This window comes from Podarcis gaigeae, assembly GCF_964106915.1.
Source record: "Podarcis gaigeae genome assembly, chromosome: 4".
Lineage (NCBI taxonomy): Eukaryota > Metazoa > Chordata > Lepidosauria > Squamata > Lacertidae > Podarcis > Podarcis gaigeae.
In genome coordinates, this window is record NC_139677.1 from 44,531,165 (window position 1) to 44,547,864 (window position 16,700).

General features: G+C 41.3%; 1 protein-coding gene and 1 long non-coding RNA gene across 6 annotated transcripts in view; one reads left to right on the forward strand and one right to left on the reverse strand.

Moving 5' to 3' along the window:
* Positions 1-1,941: 1,941 nt before the first annotated feature.
* Positions 1,942-11,300, reverse strand: LOC310842563. Its single transcript, XR_014563215.1, has 4 exons — positions 8,754-11,300; positions 8,419-8,653; positions 7,515-7,577; positions 1,942-2,528 (listed from the first exon to the last, which is right to left on the reverse strand). It is a non-coding gene; the product is annotated as an uncharacterized lncRNA (long non-coding RNA).
* The window catches only part of LOC310842475 (organic solute transporter subunit alpha-like), a 28,157-nt gene continuing 21,839 nt past the window's right edge, over positions 10,383-16,700 (forward strand). For all 5 annotated transcript variants that reach the window (XM_083734535.1, XM_083734531.1, XM_083734532.1 and 2 more), the window contains exons 1-3: positions 10,383-10,497; positions 13,776-13,927; positions 15,130-15,203. In XM_083734535.1, coding sequence (XP_083590661.1) covers positions 10,416-10,497; positions 13,776-13,927; positions 15,130-15,203 — 308 coding nt within the window. In that variant the 5' untranslated portion in view covers positions 10,383-10,415. The remainder of the gene's footprint in view (positions 10,498-13,775; positions 13,928-15,129; positions 15,204-16,700) is intronic.

Here is a 16,700-nt window from a genome sequence, read left to right on the forward strand (position 1 = left end):
TAAAGGCCGCAGTTGTACCATATATATGGTGGGTGGGGGGGGGGTTCCTGTAATATATATATAACTACTGAAATATATCCAAGCTTGATACCAGAGCAAAATCTCAAACTTGAGGTGATAGACACTGTTTTTCTTAAGGGCTAAAAGTTCTGCAGTGGAGCTCATTCCAACAATGTGGTTGACGTGTAGGAAGCTAGGTAAATTTTGGGATGAATGTTTAATGAAATCCACAAAATTGCTGGACAAAAGGTGGCTAAATTCCCAGAACTGGCTTTGTTAAATCTTTTCGGTGGGGAAAATGCAGGTGTAAGCTTTAAACCACCGACTATTTTTCACAGCAAAAGACCGTTGTAACTAGGCACCGGAAATATATATGGAAGGAGCCTCTTTGAAGAATTGGTATAATAAGGTCTGGAAATTGGCACTTGTTGAGAAACTCACCAATAAGTGCGGAATGGTACAAGGTATAAACGAAATGAATCCGTTACGGCAGAGTAGCATAGCTTCATTATGCATACAGTGAAGAACGGCTGTAAAGGACTTCATACTTCATATAAGCATTTCTGATTGCTTTGGCAGCCAGCAGCAAAAATTCTGATGTGCTTGCACTGACTGCCTCTCCGAGAAGACAATGTTTCCTTGCATACCCTACTATAGTCATACCTCATGTTACGTTTGCTTCAGGTTGTGCATTTTCAGGTTGCATCCCGTGGCGACCTGGAAGTACTGGAAAGGGTTACTTCCGGCTTTCGCCGCTCGCACATGCGCAGACGCACAAAATGACATCACGAGCATGCACAGAAGCGGCGAATTGCAACCCGCGCGTGAGCAAACGTGCAGATGCAGGTTGCGTTCCTTTCAGGTTGTGAACGGGGCTCCGGAACGGATCCTGTTCGCAACCAGAGGTACCACTGTACTGTAAGACTTTTTCTTAAAATATAAACTGCCTTGTGCCCCCATCCTATATTTCCTGCCGTCCTGAATGGGAAATAGCAGGAGTGCCAACAAGTCTTTTAACAGTAGCTGGGCCAGACCTCGAGCAAATAAATGGCACAAACTGATACTATTTTATGTGCCAAGAAAAGGGGAGGGGTGAGAGAGACTGCAGGCAGTCCACTGAAAGGGAAAGCATGGGGTGGGGGTGGGGAAGTGCTGACCAATGGTCAGGTTTCCTTGCCCTGAGAGTTAACTAGCCCAGAGCTACAATGGAATTAACAGTACAGGCAAATGAGTTCATCTTTGACTAATGGTATTATAGTCGAGAACAAAGGAATGACTAATTATTCATCGCTTAATTGCCCACTCCCATCTACCTTTTTCTTGAGCGTTAACAAACTGGTCTGGAGCCAACTGTAGCATCAGCTAGTAATAGTTTTAAGCACCATTAGGCCACTGTCATGGCAATTTAAATTGTCACTTTCTATTAAAAGGTCTAAACTCCAACGGGTTTCGGTGGAAAATGTGCTGTTCTGCCAGCGCTATTAAACAAAGACACCCTCTTCGTGCAATGTCAGTGGAACACATTTTAAATAAGGGTTCAGCTGCACCACACTAATTTAAACTACAGTATTGCTTTCTGCCAAAGAATAGAACCCTGATTTGGGCAAACACCCCCCCCCTTAAGCTCTGTGACAGTTTCCGTGATTACTCTTAACACATTTAAACCCGATTGTGTGTGTGTGTGTGTGTGTGTGTGTGTGTGTGTGTGTTTGAATGTGCTACAGCATCTCTAGGACTTTCGCCATAAAAGAGAATTGCATTTTAAAAGAAACATTTCTTTAAATAATCTTGTGATTATGGTCTGTATTTAATGATCTTTTATTAATTGTAGAGTGTATGTGTATGTATACAAATGCATGCACGCACACACATACAATATGTTTGACAAATTAAGGGGAGGACAAGGACAAAAGGCTACAAAAGGGAGAGACACTGAGAGTTTGGGTGTGGCAGGACTAACTGAAACAGGTGACTAAACCAAAGGCTTTGTTTGCACTACAAATTGAAAAGCAGGACAACTTTTTGGGCTTTTCCACAGGGACCAGGGAGAATCAGTCCTGTGAAGATGGTAAGGGGCTGACCAACAGAGCATCCTTGGGATCCTGTGAATTTAAAACCATTAACCTGAGCTGGAGGTTCAAGATGCAAGCACGATCAGATGACTGAGAGCTGAATTAATGGCTTCGATATGAAGGTGGCTTACCTTGCCAAGCAGAGTCAGCTTACGTTGCCAGAGAAGGCACCATAGCTGAGTGGTAGAGCACCTACATTTTGCATGCAGAAGCCCCCAGGTTCGATCCATGACATCTCCAGGTAGAAGGACCAAAAAGGATGCGATGGGAAGGCTTTTTGCCCAAGACTCTGGGGAGAGCCACTGCGGGTAGCCAAACAATACTGGAGTAGAAGGGCAAATCACTTCATCTCAATTAAGGCTGCTTCCTGTGTCCATTGCTGCTGTTTGGTCGTGTCCAGAGTGATGGCCCGTAGATGGCACACCTGGGAGTATTGCACCTATTTCCAAGTACATACTGTAGTGAGAAAGAGAGAGACCCCCAAATTTAGGTTAATTAAGCTGTGTACCCTCTTCTGTTTACTCTTCATCCAGTGCACTCTCTCAACTGGTTAATGAAGCGGAGTACATATGACATTAGTCCCAATCCATATCTATCGATGCTGCATTTTTGATGTGTTTCCCCCCAAAACCAGCTTTGATTCAAATTGAGAAAAAGACAACCTATGCCAGCAATGTTTACATAGCATTAATTGTTCGCCGCTTCCCCATTCACAAAGACATTCTGCATAGCATCCTGAACGCCTTCCTCTGAATTCTCTGTCATAGTCAGAGGAAGCCATTACAGATATTTTTATGCATTTAAAGTGTGAACATTTTAACATCTTAAATGACATTGCAATAGTAATGTTGCACGTGACAATAAAAAATAACATGTTTTATGAGCCTGGTTTATCTACCTCACTCCTCCTGGACAAAAGAGTGTGCAAAACATAGATATTTCTCTGAGCGACAAGGAATCAGAGAGAATAACGCAATTACAATCTTTCGTATTGGTGGCCTAATTTAGACACTGAAGAATATTTGAGCAGTAGTAATGGCTGGTATTTTATTTCAATGGCCTTTGAAGCTTGTTCCAGTATATCAGAGAGTCCCTTATGTCATGTGCAATACGTTTTCACTGAAGTGTATTAGACTTGTTAGAAGTAAATGAGTCATAACATTTCAGCTCCCTCTGTTATGTTCTCGGCTGTTGCAGTTATTGCTCTGAAGGACACTGAGACAGTCATCTTGAGATAAATATCTCTGTGATGGCTATAGATACAATTTTTATGTCTCCACAATTACATTTCTAACTTCAAAGCACTCCACATTTTACCACTTTACAGCCATGAAAAAAACCCACGTCAGAAATCGATTCACATCTGACCCTCACGAGAATAATATGCAAGGGAGGGGGATCGAAAGTCATTTTCTTGACAGAATTAGGAACACTTTCTGCTTCCAATTTTTTTTTACAAGGGAGAAAAGAAGATACCTGCACTTATCAGATAGCATGTGAATTCAGTGGTAATCGGGGAACAAGTAAGCAGGAGAAGGACAACATTATGACTGAGAGGGTACAGATAAAGCAAAGAGGTTATTATAGGTGCCACTGGAAAGAAAAGGCAATGGAAGACAGACAGAACAGGGCTTTCATCCCAGACACATTATGAGAGAGGGAACAAGGGGCATATACACAAGCAGAAACCAAGGGTCATTGGGAATCTGCAAGGTGTTTAAATCAATGGGATATTTGCATTCACAACAGTGTTTTATGGCCATGATAACAGCATGGAGCAAGTCACCCTAAGGGGCAAAATGATCAGGCAACAAAGCCATTTATTTATCTGCTCGTTCAGTTGCTAAACTGCCCTTTAGCACAGATATCCCGTTGACATTTTTGGGATTTCAAATGTTCTGGCACTCTGGCAGAGTAAAAGGCACTCATTTCTGCCACAGAGTTAACCTCCACTGGCATCTCTGTTGTTTTCTGGCTTGCCTGAGAAGTCTACTGTAGCAAGGCACTCCAGAAGTAAGGCCAAGACAGAATGGCAATGGCAAGCGGCCTCCTTTTTGCATGGCCAGATGTCTAAATGAAGCCAACTAGATGGTCCAAAGCAATCCCACAGTACCAAAGATGGGGGGTGGGCTTTCATTTTTGTGGTTTGCAGTGAAACGTCTCTAGAATCTGTCCTGGAGAATAAAGTTGGAAGATTCAGGACAGACAAAAGGAACTACTTCTTCATGCAAAAGGTAAAAGTAAAGGACCCCTGGATGTTTAAGTCCAGTTGAATTTGACTATGGGGTGCAGATTTCATCTCCATTTTCAGGACAAGGGAGCCGGCATTTATCCGCAGACAGCTTTTCTGGGTCAGGTGGCCAGCATGGCTAAACCGCTTCTGGTGCAACAGGACACCGTGACAAGTGCCAGAGAGCACAGAAACGTCATTTACCTTCCCACTGCAGCAGTAGCTATTTATATACTCATGCTGGCATGCTTTCAGACTGCTAGGTTGGCAGGAGCTGGGACAAAGCAATGAGGGCTCACTGCCAACTTTATGATCAGAAAGCCCAAGAGGATTGGTGGTTTAGACCACAGAGCCACCTGCTTCATGCAGCCCATAGTTAAACTAAGGAACTTGTTCCCACACCAGCAGTGATGACCACTAACCTGGATGGCTCACTCAGGGAGGATAAACTATTAACAGCTACTAGCCATTATGGCTATGTTTTGCCTCCACGATTGGAACCAGTAAATGCTTATGAATACCAGTTGCTGGAAACCACAGGGCAGGGTAGAATGCTCTTGTGTTCAGGTTTCTTACAGGCATCTGTTTGGCTATTATGAGAACAGCATGCTAGACTAGATGGGTCACTGGCCTGATCCAGCAGGCTCTTCTTACCGGTATGTTCATTTTTGTTGACATATGGTCCAGTTGGACACTTCCTAAAATATGCTATTTGTTATACGAAGAATTGTGATTCTAATATTCTGCATTTGCCTTCTTTGTTTATTCTCCTATTGGTGAAATATATCTGTTTCTTTATGAGTTGTTTGGAATGCTTATCAGTTCAGAAGATGGCTATGAACATTTTATAAGATGTTTATAATTGATAGCTTTTAAAATCATTCCCATGCGACAATGTCTTGTTTGAAAAGTTTTGGGGACCTTTGATTACCAATTGCAGATGTAGGGAACCTGTGGGTGCTGCTGAACTGCATCTCCCATGAGCCCTGGCGAGCCTGGCCAATGTCCAGGGATGATGGGAGCTGTAGTTCAACATCTGGAAGTCCAAAGGCTCTGCGCACCTAACCTATTGGTTTCATACTTCTTTCCCTTCCATTATTGCTGAAGAACAATTGCTTGCAACTCTGTGCATGACGGTTTTTCAGTCTTCCCATTCCAATTGCATGGTGTGATCTTCCAAAACAGCACATGGCAATTCCCAGCAGATAATAAAATTTGAAAATTCCCTTCACATGTATAGAAATGCTATGCATGTGCTCACATGCCTTTGTGTATCTTGCAGCAGGCACTGGCCTCATGCTAAAAGTCTGTTTTGCCTCCAGTTTGAGGAGCCAAGTTCCATGCTTAATGCATTTCTATACAATATTTTTGACAATGAGCATTTCAAGAAGATGAAATATTTTGAATGGCAACAAACAGAATAGCTGCATGTAGAAGAAAACAGCTGCTTTGAGATACAATGGAATCGCAAAGGCTGATATGAAGGTCAATGCTTTTTCCAATTCAAATGATTTTCCATTACTTACTTTGTGTATTTCCACCCAGTTTACTTAATGCATCACTTTGGAGGGACCTTGTACATTAACGCTGCTGGCAGCATAATGGCAGTGTTCTAAGATTTACATTAGGATAAGGTAGAACTTATGCATTTGAAACCACTGCTATTAAGAGTCCTATTACAGGGTTGTGTGCATAACCAGACACATAAGAAATGCACAACTATAGATGTATTTTGTGCTGTAAAAAAAAATACATGTGAAGTTGCTTATCAGGTATTAATTTTTTTATTTCTTGGTCTTGGAACTCCTATATTAATTCTCATTATTTCATGCTAAAATACAGACGTCTCCTGTAGAATCCAGATTCCTAGGGTTTGATATGTTGATTAAAAACATTCCATTTGACATTAATGCATACCCTATAAAATTAGTTAAGGGACTGAATATCAGATAGGCATTTGTGGCAATTTCCAGATAGAAGGGGAAAATACATTATCCAGTAGGTAAAAATTAGGAACCGAAGGGTGGTATTCACCTAAGTTTTACTCAGAATAAACCCACTGAAATAATGAACATGACTAAGTCGGCCCATAAATTTCACTAAGTCTGCTGTAATACTTGGTTGACTACCATCCAAATAATGTCAAAACAGAGTTCCAATCAGCTGAGGAATCAGTCTCTTTGCTACGGTGTAAACAATACTTCCCTCATTTTGACTAATTCAGTTTGAATAAAAGCATTTGGAAAATTCAGTCCTGCAGTCGCCTACCTGATGATGCCACCATAATTATCCATCACTACTTCTTGGAGTGATGGAACTCTGATTCGCCTCTTCAAAGGCCCTTTAAGCAGCCAAAATATTCTCTCCATGGCATATATTTCCCAGCCTGGAGTGTGTGCCTTCTCCAAGGCTGTCTCTGCTCTGATTAGAGCTGACCCAAAATTTGTCACAAGTCATTCCCTAAAGAACATTTTGGATATTTACTTTTTCTTACTTCTCCCAGCCCCAAGAAGGGTACCAATATTCTGACTAGCATTTTATCCTCCACAATGCCCCAGAATAATGCTAGGCCCATGGCATTGTGGGGAATACAAAATGGTGGCCAGGCTGCCAATAGAGCTGCTACTACCACTTGTAGCAGCATTGAAAGAACTATAACAAAATAAAATCTTAGGAAGAGCAAAAGATACTGTGCCATTGTCACTGCTAATGGTGAATGCCACCCCTGAGGAACTATTGGAGAATTTCTCCTTCCCCCTGAAGAAACAGGGTGAAATGGGACCCACAATTTCTCTGCCTGCAAATGTCAAGAGGCCATTTCCATACGGGTCTACCTCAATATCTTCCTTTCTCTATATTAACCTACTGGAGATCATCTTCTGAGGTCCTTCTTTGTGTGCCTCTTCCACAAGAGGTCTGGAGGGTGGCATCACAAGAATGGGCCTTCTCTGCAGTGACTTCTCATTTGTGGAATGCTCTGCCCAGGGAGGTTTGGCTGGCGCCTTCATTATATACCGGTACCTTTAGGAACCAGGCAGTGTGTTGGGGAGAGGGGAGATTACTGGGTTTTTTCTTGTTTTTATTTTTATTATGCATTTTGTGTTATTATATTGTGTTTTTACGTTTTGAACCACCCTGAGACCTGCAGATAGAGGGTGGTATACAAATTTAATAATAATGAGGAGGAGGATGATAATAATAATAATACTAACCTTCAAGTCTCTCTCCTTCAGCATTCCATGTCTGTTCCCCACTCTCACTCTTAGCTGATTTGTCTTTAGGGTGGTCAAGAAAGAGGACAAAGGAGGACAAATTTTAAAATGATTACTATGTAGAAATAATTACCATAATTTAAATCAGGGACAGGGAACTTTTTTTTTAGCATGAGGACCATATCCCCTTCCAGGGGCCCCATACCAGCAGTGTGAAAAGCCATTGGCAAAACTTTGCGCAGCAATGGATGTGCATCTTTGTACAAAAGGCTTCATTCCAGCCAGGCAAAAATCTCCATCCCCTCCTCACCCAGGCAAATGAGATACACTAGAACAATTCAAACTTACATCCCTCCAGAAGCACTCAAGGAAGGCACAGAGCAAAACCAAACCCAATCTGACATCTTCCAATTAACTTATTTGAGGATTTCCTTAAATCTAACAATAACTCTGATCTAATCAGGGTGCAAAACAGACAACATAAAAAGATACATGTTACAGACTCAGCTTCTCCAATTCCACAAGGACGTAGAGGCACCCGGAAATCTTCGATGCAGAAAGAAAAATATTGAACTTATCTAAAGTCTGAGATGTTATCAAGGTTTACTATCTAGAGAATGTACTTTGCTACATCAGATATGAGGACCATATAAATACCTAATGCTGCTAAGCACCTAAACCCAATCAGGAAAGGCTGCGTAGTTGAAAAGGTCAATCGCCACACACCAGAATAGCTTATCTGCTAACAGGTGTGGGTGGGTGGGTGTCTGTCTGTATATATAGTAACTAAAGAACATATCTCAAGTCAGAAGAAGTCTCTTTGATTCTAGAGGGAATCTTTTTAATGCATGCCTAATTATTTCATAAATATAAATGAATTCTAATGTGGAAATCTTATACTCACCTGGTTGGAAGTCCCATTGAACACAATGGAGCATGTTTCAGAATATTTAACAGGGCAATTCTATGCTGGCTCCTGAAAGTAAGTCGCATTGAGTCCAAAGGGATATACTCGGAGCCAGGTTTGTGTGTATAGCATTGCAGCCTTATTTAGGCTTATTTGCCTCCTGTATTTACATGTATTTATTTATTTTGTTCTTTATCTCATAAAAAATGAACTCCACTTGATTGTAGAAAACCTCAAAGTGTTTAACGAAAGATAAAACAGTGAGAACAAGAAAAATTCACAACCCTACTTTAAACATACAAAGTTAAAATACTAAAATAGATTCAAATTACCTCAACTTTCTAAGTAATATTCTAAGCATATATGAAATTTGATGCTGGGTGCTAGCTGAAATGAATCATCTTATTCAGGCCTATGTGATCATGCATTGAAGTGGAACGTTTCTCAGTTATTGCTCTTCTATACAGAAATTTCACCATCAAAGCCTTCTTTTTTGTGTTTAGGTTTTACATGATAAGGCCATGATTCTCATGGAACAACTTATGCTCAGGTATGCCTGTCATGGATGAAGGCTTTCCCCTTCATAATACAGGCAGCAACTGTTTTAGGCATGCCCAATATGTGTGTGATTGCACACGTGCACATTGCCCTGAACCCGGAAGTGACCTAAAAAGGCACAAAAAGAGGCGGAATGGGGCAGGGCAGGGTCGGAATGGGGAGTTTGCAGGTTTTTTCAATGATGTTTCAAATATATGCGATTTCACTTAAACATGTGGAGCCTTGGAACGTAACCCCCTCCCTCGTATAAATTGGAAGTTGCCTGCGCTCACATGCAGTGGCTGCGAAGAGGTAGAGTGGCTTGTATGCAAACATTTTGATTTAGCAAGTGGCCCTATTATGAATAGCTTGCTGTAGCAGGAAAGCTTCTCCACAAATAAACAGGCTCCCTTGCACATCAGGTGTACAACAGCCAAATCAGTTTATCCATTTACTTTAGCAAGAATTTGAACATTAAATCTATAGTGGCTAAAACAATGCTTTTCAAACTGTGTTCTGGGGAAACCAGTGTGGTTCCTTCTTGTCAGTTTCTCAGTGAAAAGAGTTATAATGGTGAGCAACTTTCCCGAAAAGGCAACTTGTCTGATATTAGCCATTTGTCCCCTGGCACTGCATAGCTGTAGAAATGTTTAGGTGCATCCCAGTAAGAATGGAATATGGAACATATTCTAAGATTAGGGTCCTCTGCAAAGCATTGGGATTATATTGTAGATGTGCAGGGATGGCAGACGTGCAGACGGGTTGATGTGAAAAAGTGGGTTTCCTGGGCCGAGATTATCTGAAGTACACCTTTGATTTATTGCTCAGTCTTTCCCACTTATAACAACAAATACTGAAATAGTATCACTTGCAAAAAAACACACCCCAGCAACACCCTTCTGCATGGTACAGTATATTGTTCAATTGTTAAGGCTGAGCAAAAGGAAACGTTCAAAGCACAATGTCATCTTTTATACAGAACCATTTCACATGTTACTGTGTACCATGAGAACAGGTTGCGGTTTACAACATTGCACCCTGCTGAGGGCAATGAAGCTGGTAACAGTTGGTGGAAAAGGTGTGGCATACCAAACATCCTGGCCAGAAGAGACAGCCCTTTCAGTCTCACATCGCCCTGTCTCTTTCTCTATTTGACCTCTTAGGACCTGGCTGCTAGTGCCAGATCTCTGTGTCTCACCTGACTATTGTTTTGCCGCTTCTTATCTTGTGGAACTGTAGAAGGAAAGTAGCAGAGCATTTGGACAGTCAGTGTTTCACTGATTTCAGAGGTGCCTGTCACCTCAGCCAGCAGAGCTTGACTGGAAGAACAAAAGGGAACTAGCAGAAAGCTGATCTCAGTCTTCCTTGCAGCTGCAGCACTCAGAGAAAGAAAAGAATCTGAACTGGGAGGGCTAGAGAGAAAAGAAGGGAAAGCGTCCCTGAAGAAAGTTCCTAAAATGGAAGAAGCGGGAAATAATGGGACATTGGATCCTGTCTGTTCTGCAAATGAACGTCCATACTCACAAGTAATATTAGAAAGTAAGTTTATTCACTGTTGAGAACAACGTAAGTCTGTGTGAATAAATCCTTTTTGGGTTGTTGTTTTTTTACCAGATTAATCAAACTGGTGTGTGAGTGTGTGAGTGTGTTAATGAGAAGCTTTTTCTTTCACTGTTGTTCTGGACTGACCTACTTTTTAAATGGCATTTGAAATGAGGAGGACACATTAATGTTCATCAGAAAGGCTTAAAGGCAAACTTAATCTAGTCTTGATGAATGCATAATGACTTTGAATGGCAAATTTATTCACCTGTAACTTTAAAATTAAAAAGAGTTTCAACCACAAACACAAAGATGCTTCCTTCTAGCAGGGCTCGTGCAGGAAGAATTCCAAACAGATATATGATTGTATGATTGTTGATGATTATGATAATATTATTTTATTTATTTCATAAAATGTATATACTGCTTGATTGTAAAAAAAACACCACTCACAGCGTTTTACAAAATGATAAAATGATAAAATAAAATAAAAATTACAACCATACTTAAAAACATAAAACAAAAGTTAAAATACTAAAACAGATTAAAATCACCTCAACTTTCTAAGCATCTGGGTAAGCTAGTTTAAGAAGAGTTTGGATCTGATATCCCGCCTTTCACTCCCTTTAAGGAGTCTCAAAGCGGCTAACATTCTGCTTTCCCTTCCTCCCCCACAACAAACACTCTGTGAGGTGAGTGGGGCTGAGAGACTTCAGAGAAGTGTGACTAGCCCAAGGTCACCCAGCAGCTGCATGTGGAGGAGCGGGGAAGCGAACCCAGTTCCCCAGATTACGAGACTACTGCTCTTAACCACTACACCACGCTGGCTTTCTAATCAGGAATATTTTTAGCAGGCACAAAAAAGAGTACAGTGGAGGTGCCTGATTGATTTCAATAGGCAAGGAGTTCCGGAGTGCAGGTGCTGCCATACGAAACAAATGCGGAATGGGCAATATGTATGATAATGCTATTTATTAGTCACTGTTCTCATGGGAATGAGCAACTGACACAATACCCACTGATCAGAAATGGGGAACTTTAGGTGTGTGGATCAAAACAGGCACTTCCCACAGTGCCTCTGCCTTTGCATTGTATGAGCAGTTCCACCTGCTAGAAATTAAGTGTCAAAGCTTTCCTGCTGTTCTCAAGTATGGGGTCATGTGGACACAGAGAATGGCAAGGGAAAGGGAAAGTTTAAAACTTATTGAACTATGATATGACAGTAGTACAGGAATGAATGTGTAGTTGTGTATAGACACTAAAGGCACAACTAGCCTTAGTGTGGGACACCTGCACTTAGACTCGCCCGCATATTTATTTATTTTTTAATGAGCTGAACTTATTAGGTTCTGGAATGCTGTGAGCAACACTAGGGTGGTTTCTGGGAGGGCTGCATTTTTCCTGGAATCAGTCCCCGTAGTTACAGCACTGGGTCTGTTTATCTGGAATCACAGTCACAGTTTACTGCCAATTAATCAATGTCAAAGCATTCCTTTTTTTAAAAAAAAAAAAAAAGGTCATTCACAAAGCATCATGTTAAAAAGATGTGGGATTGCCCTTTGGTTCCATAACAATCTTGATGGGTGTTACTGACTAGGAAGAGATATCACAGATTAGGAGGAGCTCATATTTTCATGGTGGCAAAGTTCCAAACTGCAGCGAAATGGAAAAATATAAAGCCCCTAGCAATGAAGGAAGAAGGTATGATTCGATTGATGCAGAAGCTTACCATGGATAAGAATTTGCATCAATGAATTTACAGATATCATACAGCAAATCCCAGATATAATTATGACTGTGTAGAACAATTGTTCCTGATTCTAGATGTAATTGACACAGCTAACTAGCAATACGAGAGAACTATGACTCTCTTTGACAGCAGTCTATTGCTTAAGGTGTGGGGAGGAGAGTGTACATCTGTCTGTATGTCTGTCTATAAATCTATCTACTTGTTACTGAATTATTTTGCACATGCACCCAAACAGGTACATAGTCTACTATTCCTGATTATACCAAATTTTATTCCTTTATTTTTTTAAATTACTCGTTAAAATTAAAAAACTGTGTTTGTGATTTTAAGCACTTCAAAAATAAATAGGCGTGGTGCTTCATTAATGTGAACATTTTTGGCCAGAAAAGCTCCAAGTAAAAGAAAGGGGGAGTGAATTCAGGCAGCCAATGTACCATGTGATAAATATGGGGGAACTGCGCTTGTTTATTAAATGTGGGCCTAAGATGGTCGTGGCTGCTTTTGTAGTGTTCTGTAGTTGCTGTGTGGTCCTACCCCTAGTTATGTACTCATTCTGTAGCCATAGAGTGAAGACCTAAGTTCTACCTAAGTTCCACAATGCATTGCTGCACTGCTGCAGTGTTTTGCCACTACCAATACTTCCTTGTTCTTCCTTTATGGAACTTGATTGTTTAGTCTCTTCCCACATTCTTGTATTAATACATACTGATAATGGAGTATGTAATATGGGTTTCTAAATCCTTTCCACCCTGTAACAGCAATGCCTCAACTGTTTTTTCCCCTAGAGGTGGGCCTCTGAAACTGGAAATGAGCCCTACCAGGAGAAAAAAATACCTAATACAGCTGTACCTAGGAAGTCCAATGGAATCCGTTCCAGAAGGCCATTCGACTTCCAAAACGTTTGGAAACCAAAGTGCAGCTTCTGATTGGCTGCAGGAAGCTCCTGCAGCCAATCAGAAGCCCCGGAAGCACCGCCAGACACTTGGGTTCCAAAGAACGTTTGCAAACCAGAACGCTCACTTCCGGGTTTGTGGCGTTCAGGAATCAAAACATTCGAGTACCAAGGCGTTCAGGATCCAAGATATGACTGTTCAGAAGTTTGGATGACAAACAAGCCTTTATCCCCAGTTTCAGCTAAGACCAGCTAGAAATATTCACCTCTCTCTCTCTCTCTCTCTCTCTCTCTCTCTCTCTCTCTCTCACACACACACACACACACACACACACACACACACACACTGCCACGGTCTCTCAATTTCAAAATCCCAAACTATTTTTTTCTGCTCAAGCTTAAGTCCCAGTGATGAAACTGACTGATCCAAGTAATTAACCAGCAATCGGTCTACTAAGGGAATAGTTAACTTGTAGCCATACCAATATGGATTCTAAGGCCCTGGATTGTGAATTAAGGATATGCTTACCTTATATTAAGCATGCTTGCTTGCTTTTACTAGGCTGAAGTATTCCATTTCTTTATGTGCTGCAGCTTGTTGTTTAAATTTGCCACAACTCTTTATCCTTTCAGGCCTTGATTTGACAGGAATATTGCTCTTTGCTATCCTGACTTTAATGACACTGACTGCTGACCTGGTGTTTGTGGAGGAAGTTTTCTATATCTACCGCAAAATCCCACCCTCCAAAAGATCCATTTTTATTTGGATAAATGCAGCTGCTCCAGTAAGTTGAATAAATAAATTAGTTGGGTTGGGGCAACTGGCTAAAATGTTTTTAAATGTTTTAGAGTTCTAATTTTGGTTCCTCTATTTTGTTTTTGTCGGGTTGGTGTGGGTTATATGTTTAGTTGGGGTTGGCGGTTATTTTAATTTGAGTATAACAGCAAGCTGATTGTAGTTATGTTGTTGTTGTTGTTGTTGTTTTCTATTGATTTATTGGTTTGTTTGTTGCTTGTATAGGCTATTTTGTTTTTTAATATTTAATGTTCTGTTGTGTTTTTATATATGTTATAAGCTACCCTGAGTGGCTGGGGAAACCCGGTCAGATGGGCGGGATATAAATTATTATGATTATGATTATGATTATTAAATTAAACTAAGCATGGAAAACCCTCTTAGTATTCACGTAAAGGCATCCAGAGACGACCCTATTACTGGGTCTCTGGCAATACCTTCCTCTTAGGGACAGGCAGTAGCATACATTATTTGCATGCAGAAATTCTCAGGTACAATCCCTGGCATCTTCAGCTAAAACTGGAGTGGGGAACCATCAGACCCAGGGGCCAAATGTGGCCCTCCAGCCCTCTCTACCCAGCCATTAAGACTCTGCCCAAGCGACACACACCCAGGCAATATCTCTCACTGGCATTACTCTCAGCTCTCTTTCAGTGATTTCATGTGCCTGAAAAGTGCTCTTGAAGTGTGTTAATATCTCTTGTTTGCTTGCTTGCCTGGATGGATGGAAAACAGAGAATGGTGTGTCTGGCCACATCCACTTTTACCACACCCAACACTGGCATGCAGCACTCAGAAGCTTGCACACATGGGAAGGTGGCCCTCAGGCTGAAATAGGCTTCCTACCCCTGAGTTAAAACAATGGATTACTGCTGCCAATCAAAATAGACAATACTGGCCTACTTGGACAAATAGTACGATAACTTACAATGCCACTTCCTATGATTCCACTTGGATACTGAACTTCCCCAGGTAGGGCTTCTCCATCTGATGTTTTCTGAAGGAAAAGTTCTTTAGAAAGAGCTCTAATCTGATGTTCTGATCTGATGCCTAACTCAAGACTAGATAATATTGAATTGTGTCTAAATCTGAACTGAAGGGATATTCACTTAGAAGATAATAGATTCCCCCGCCCCCAAATCTACTTAGTTAATAAATAGGTTTTGCCCTAATGTTCCTCTATCTTTCCAGGTGATTGCCACTACGTCATGTATTGGGATGTGGATTCCTCGCTCAACAATGTTTACAGATTTCACTGCAGCAGTGTATGTTTTCTCTATCTTTTTAGATATGCATTTACCCGTCTGTTTCCATTTTTAGGCAAAATGTTTCCAGCATTAAGGAAACAAATAGTTATCTTGTATTTGTAGGAACAGCCCTTTTGTTAAAATAGAATCCTTTATCAGTTTTTTTTGGGGGGGTTTTGCGTGAGGGGAATATACTGTTAACTCAGACTTTGATGATAGTGTAGAAACTAATAATGGCACCGACTAGATAAAAGAATGGAATGTTAAATGTGTGCGGGGGGGGGGGGATGTATTCTTTAGTTTGTGCACTTTAAAAGTCCACAGACTCCTTTGACTGGCAGCTGGATTGAAACAGCAGAGCCCCTTTGATTTATCAAACGTATTCTTTAGAGCAAGATTCTGACCTGTGAGTGGCATTTCATCAGTCTTTTCTAAATGGCACATTGCAGTTTATTTTTTAAAAACAAACAAAAACTGCTGAAAAGAAGTACACCAATATAGGAAAATAACCCAAGTTGGAGATCTGTGTGATGAGGCTTGTCAGCTGTAACACATACTGTAAAGGAAGAGAAAATAGTTTGCATCCTTTGGCTTTTTGTTCTTTTTTTTTTAAGAAAACAACAACAACAACAACCCTAAAGCAGCTGTGGGTGATGCAAATTAGACTGATGCAGTGGCCCTGAGGAAGGGAATATTTAAATTGCCCCCCCCCCGCTATTTCTCCTAAAACAAAGTTGTCTCACTCTTTCAAAAACAAGGCATCATATTTTTCGCTCTATAAGACGCACCAGAACATAAGACGCACCTAGTTTTTGGAGGAGGAAAACAAGAAAAAAATATATTCTGAATCTCAGAAGCCAGAACAGCAAGAGGAATCACTGTGCAGTGAAAGCAGCAATCCCTCTTGCTGTTCTGGCTTCTGGGATAGATGCGCAGCCTGCATTCGCTCCATAAGACGCACACACATTTCCCCTTACTTTTGAGGAGGGAAAAAGTGAGTCTTATAGAGCAAAAAATACGGTAGGTTTTTCAGGGAATGGCAACTCAAGGCATCCCAGTAGTTACTGCACGATGGATAGCTCCAAGTGAACAACAACAACTTGCGCCAACAAAGGCTGAAGGTGAACTGAGGTCTTATGAGTCCACTTCTTCCAGGCTCCATCCTTTAGGCCTGAAGACTGTGGCTCTTAAAGGGCCAACTCTCTCTGTTTGTAACCTCCTGAGTGGTGCCCTGTTGAGCAGCTATGCTACTGTGAGAAGCACTCAATTCCCCAGGCAAGTCAAAACTGGGGGACAGCCCCTGTGAGGGTCCCTGCTCAGGCTCAGGCTCAGGCTCCAATCCACCAGCATCAGCAGCCTTCTCCAATTCCTCAGCTAGCAGAACAGTAGACCTGGCCTCAGCCAGCTCTTCCTCTTCTGAGCTCAAGCTTGCAGCCATGACAGTCATGTGCGACAAATGCATAGACAGGAGAGCAGCCGTGTAAATATTAACATGTAGGTGCCTTTCCCTCCTTC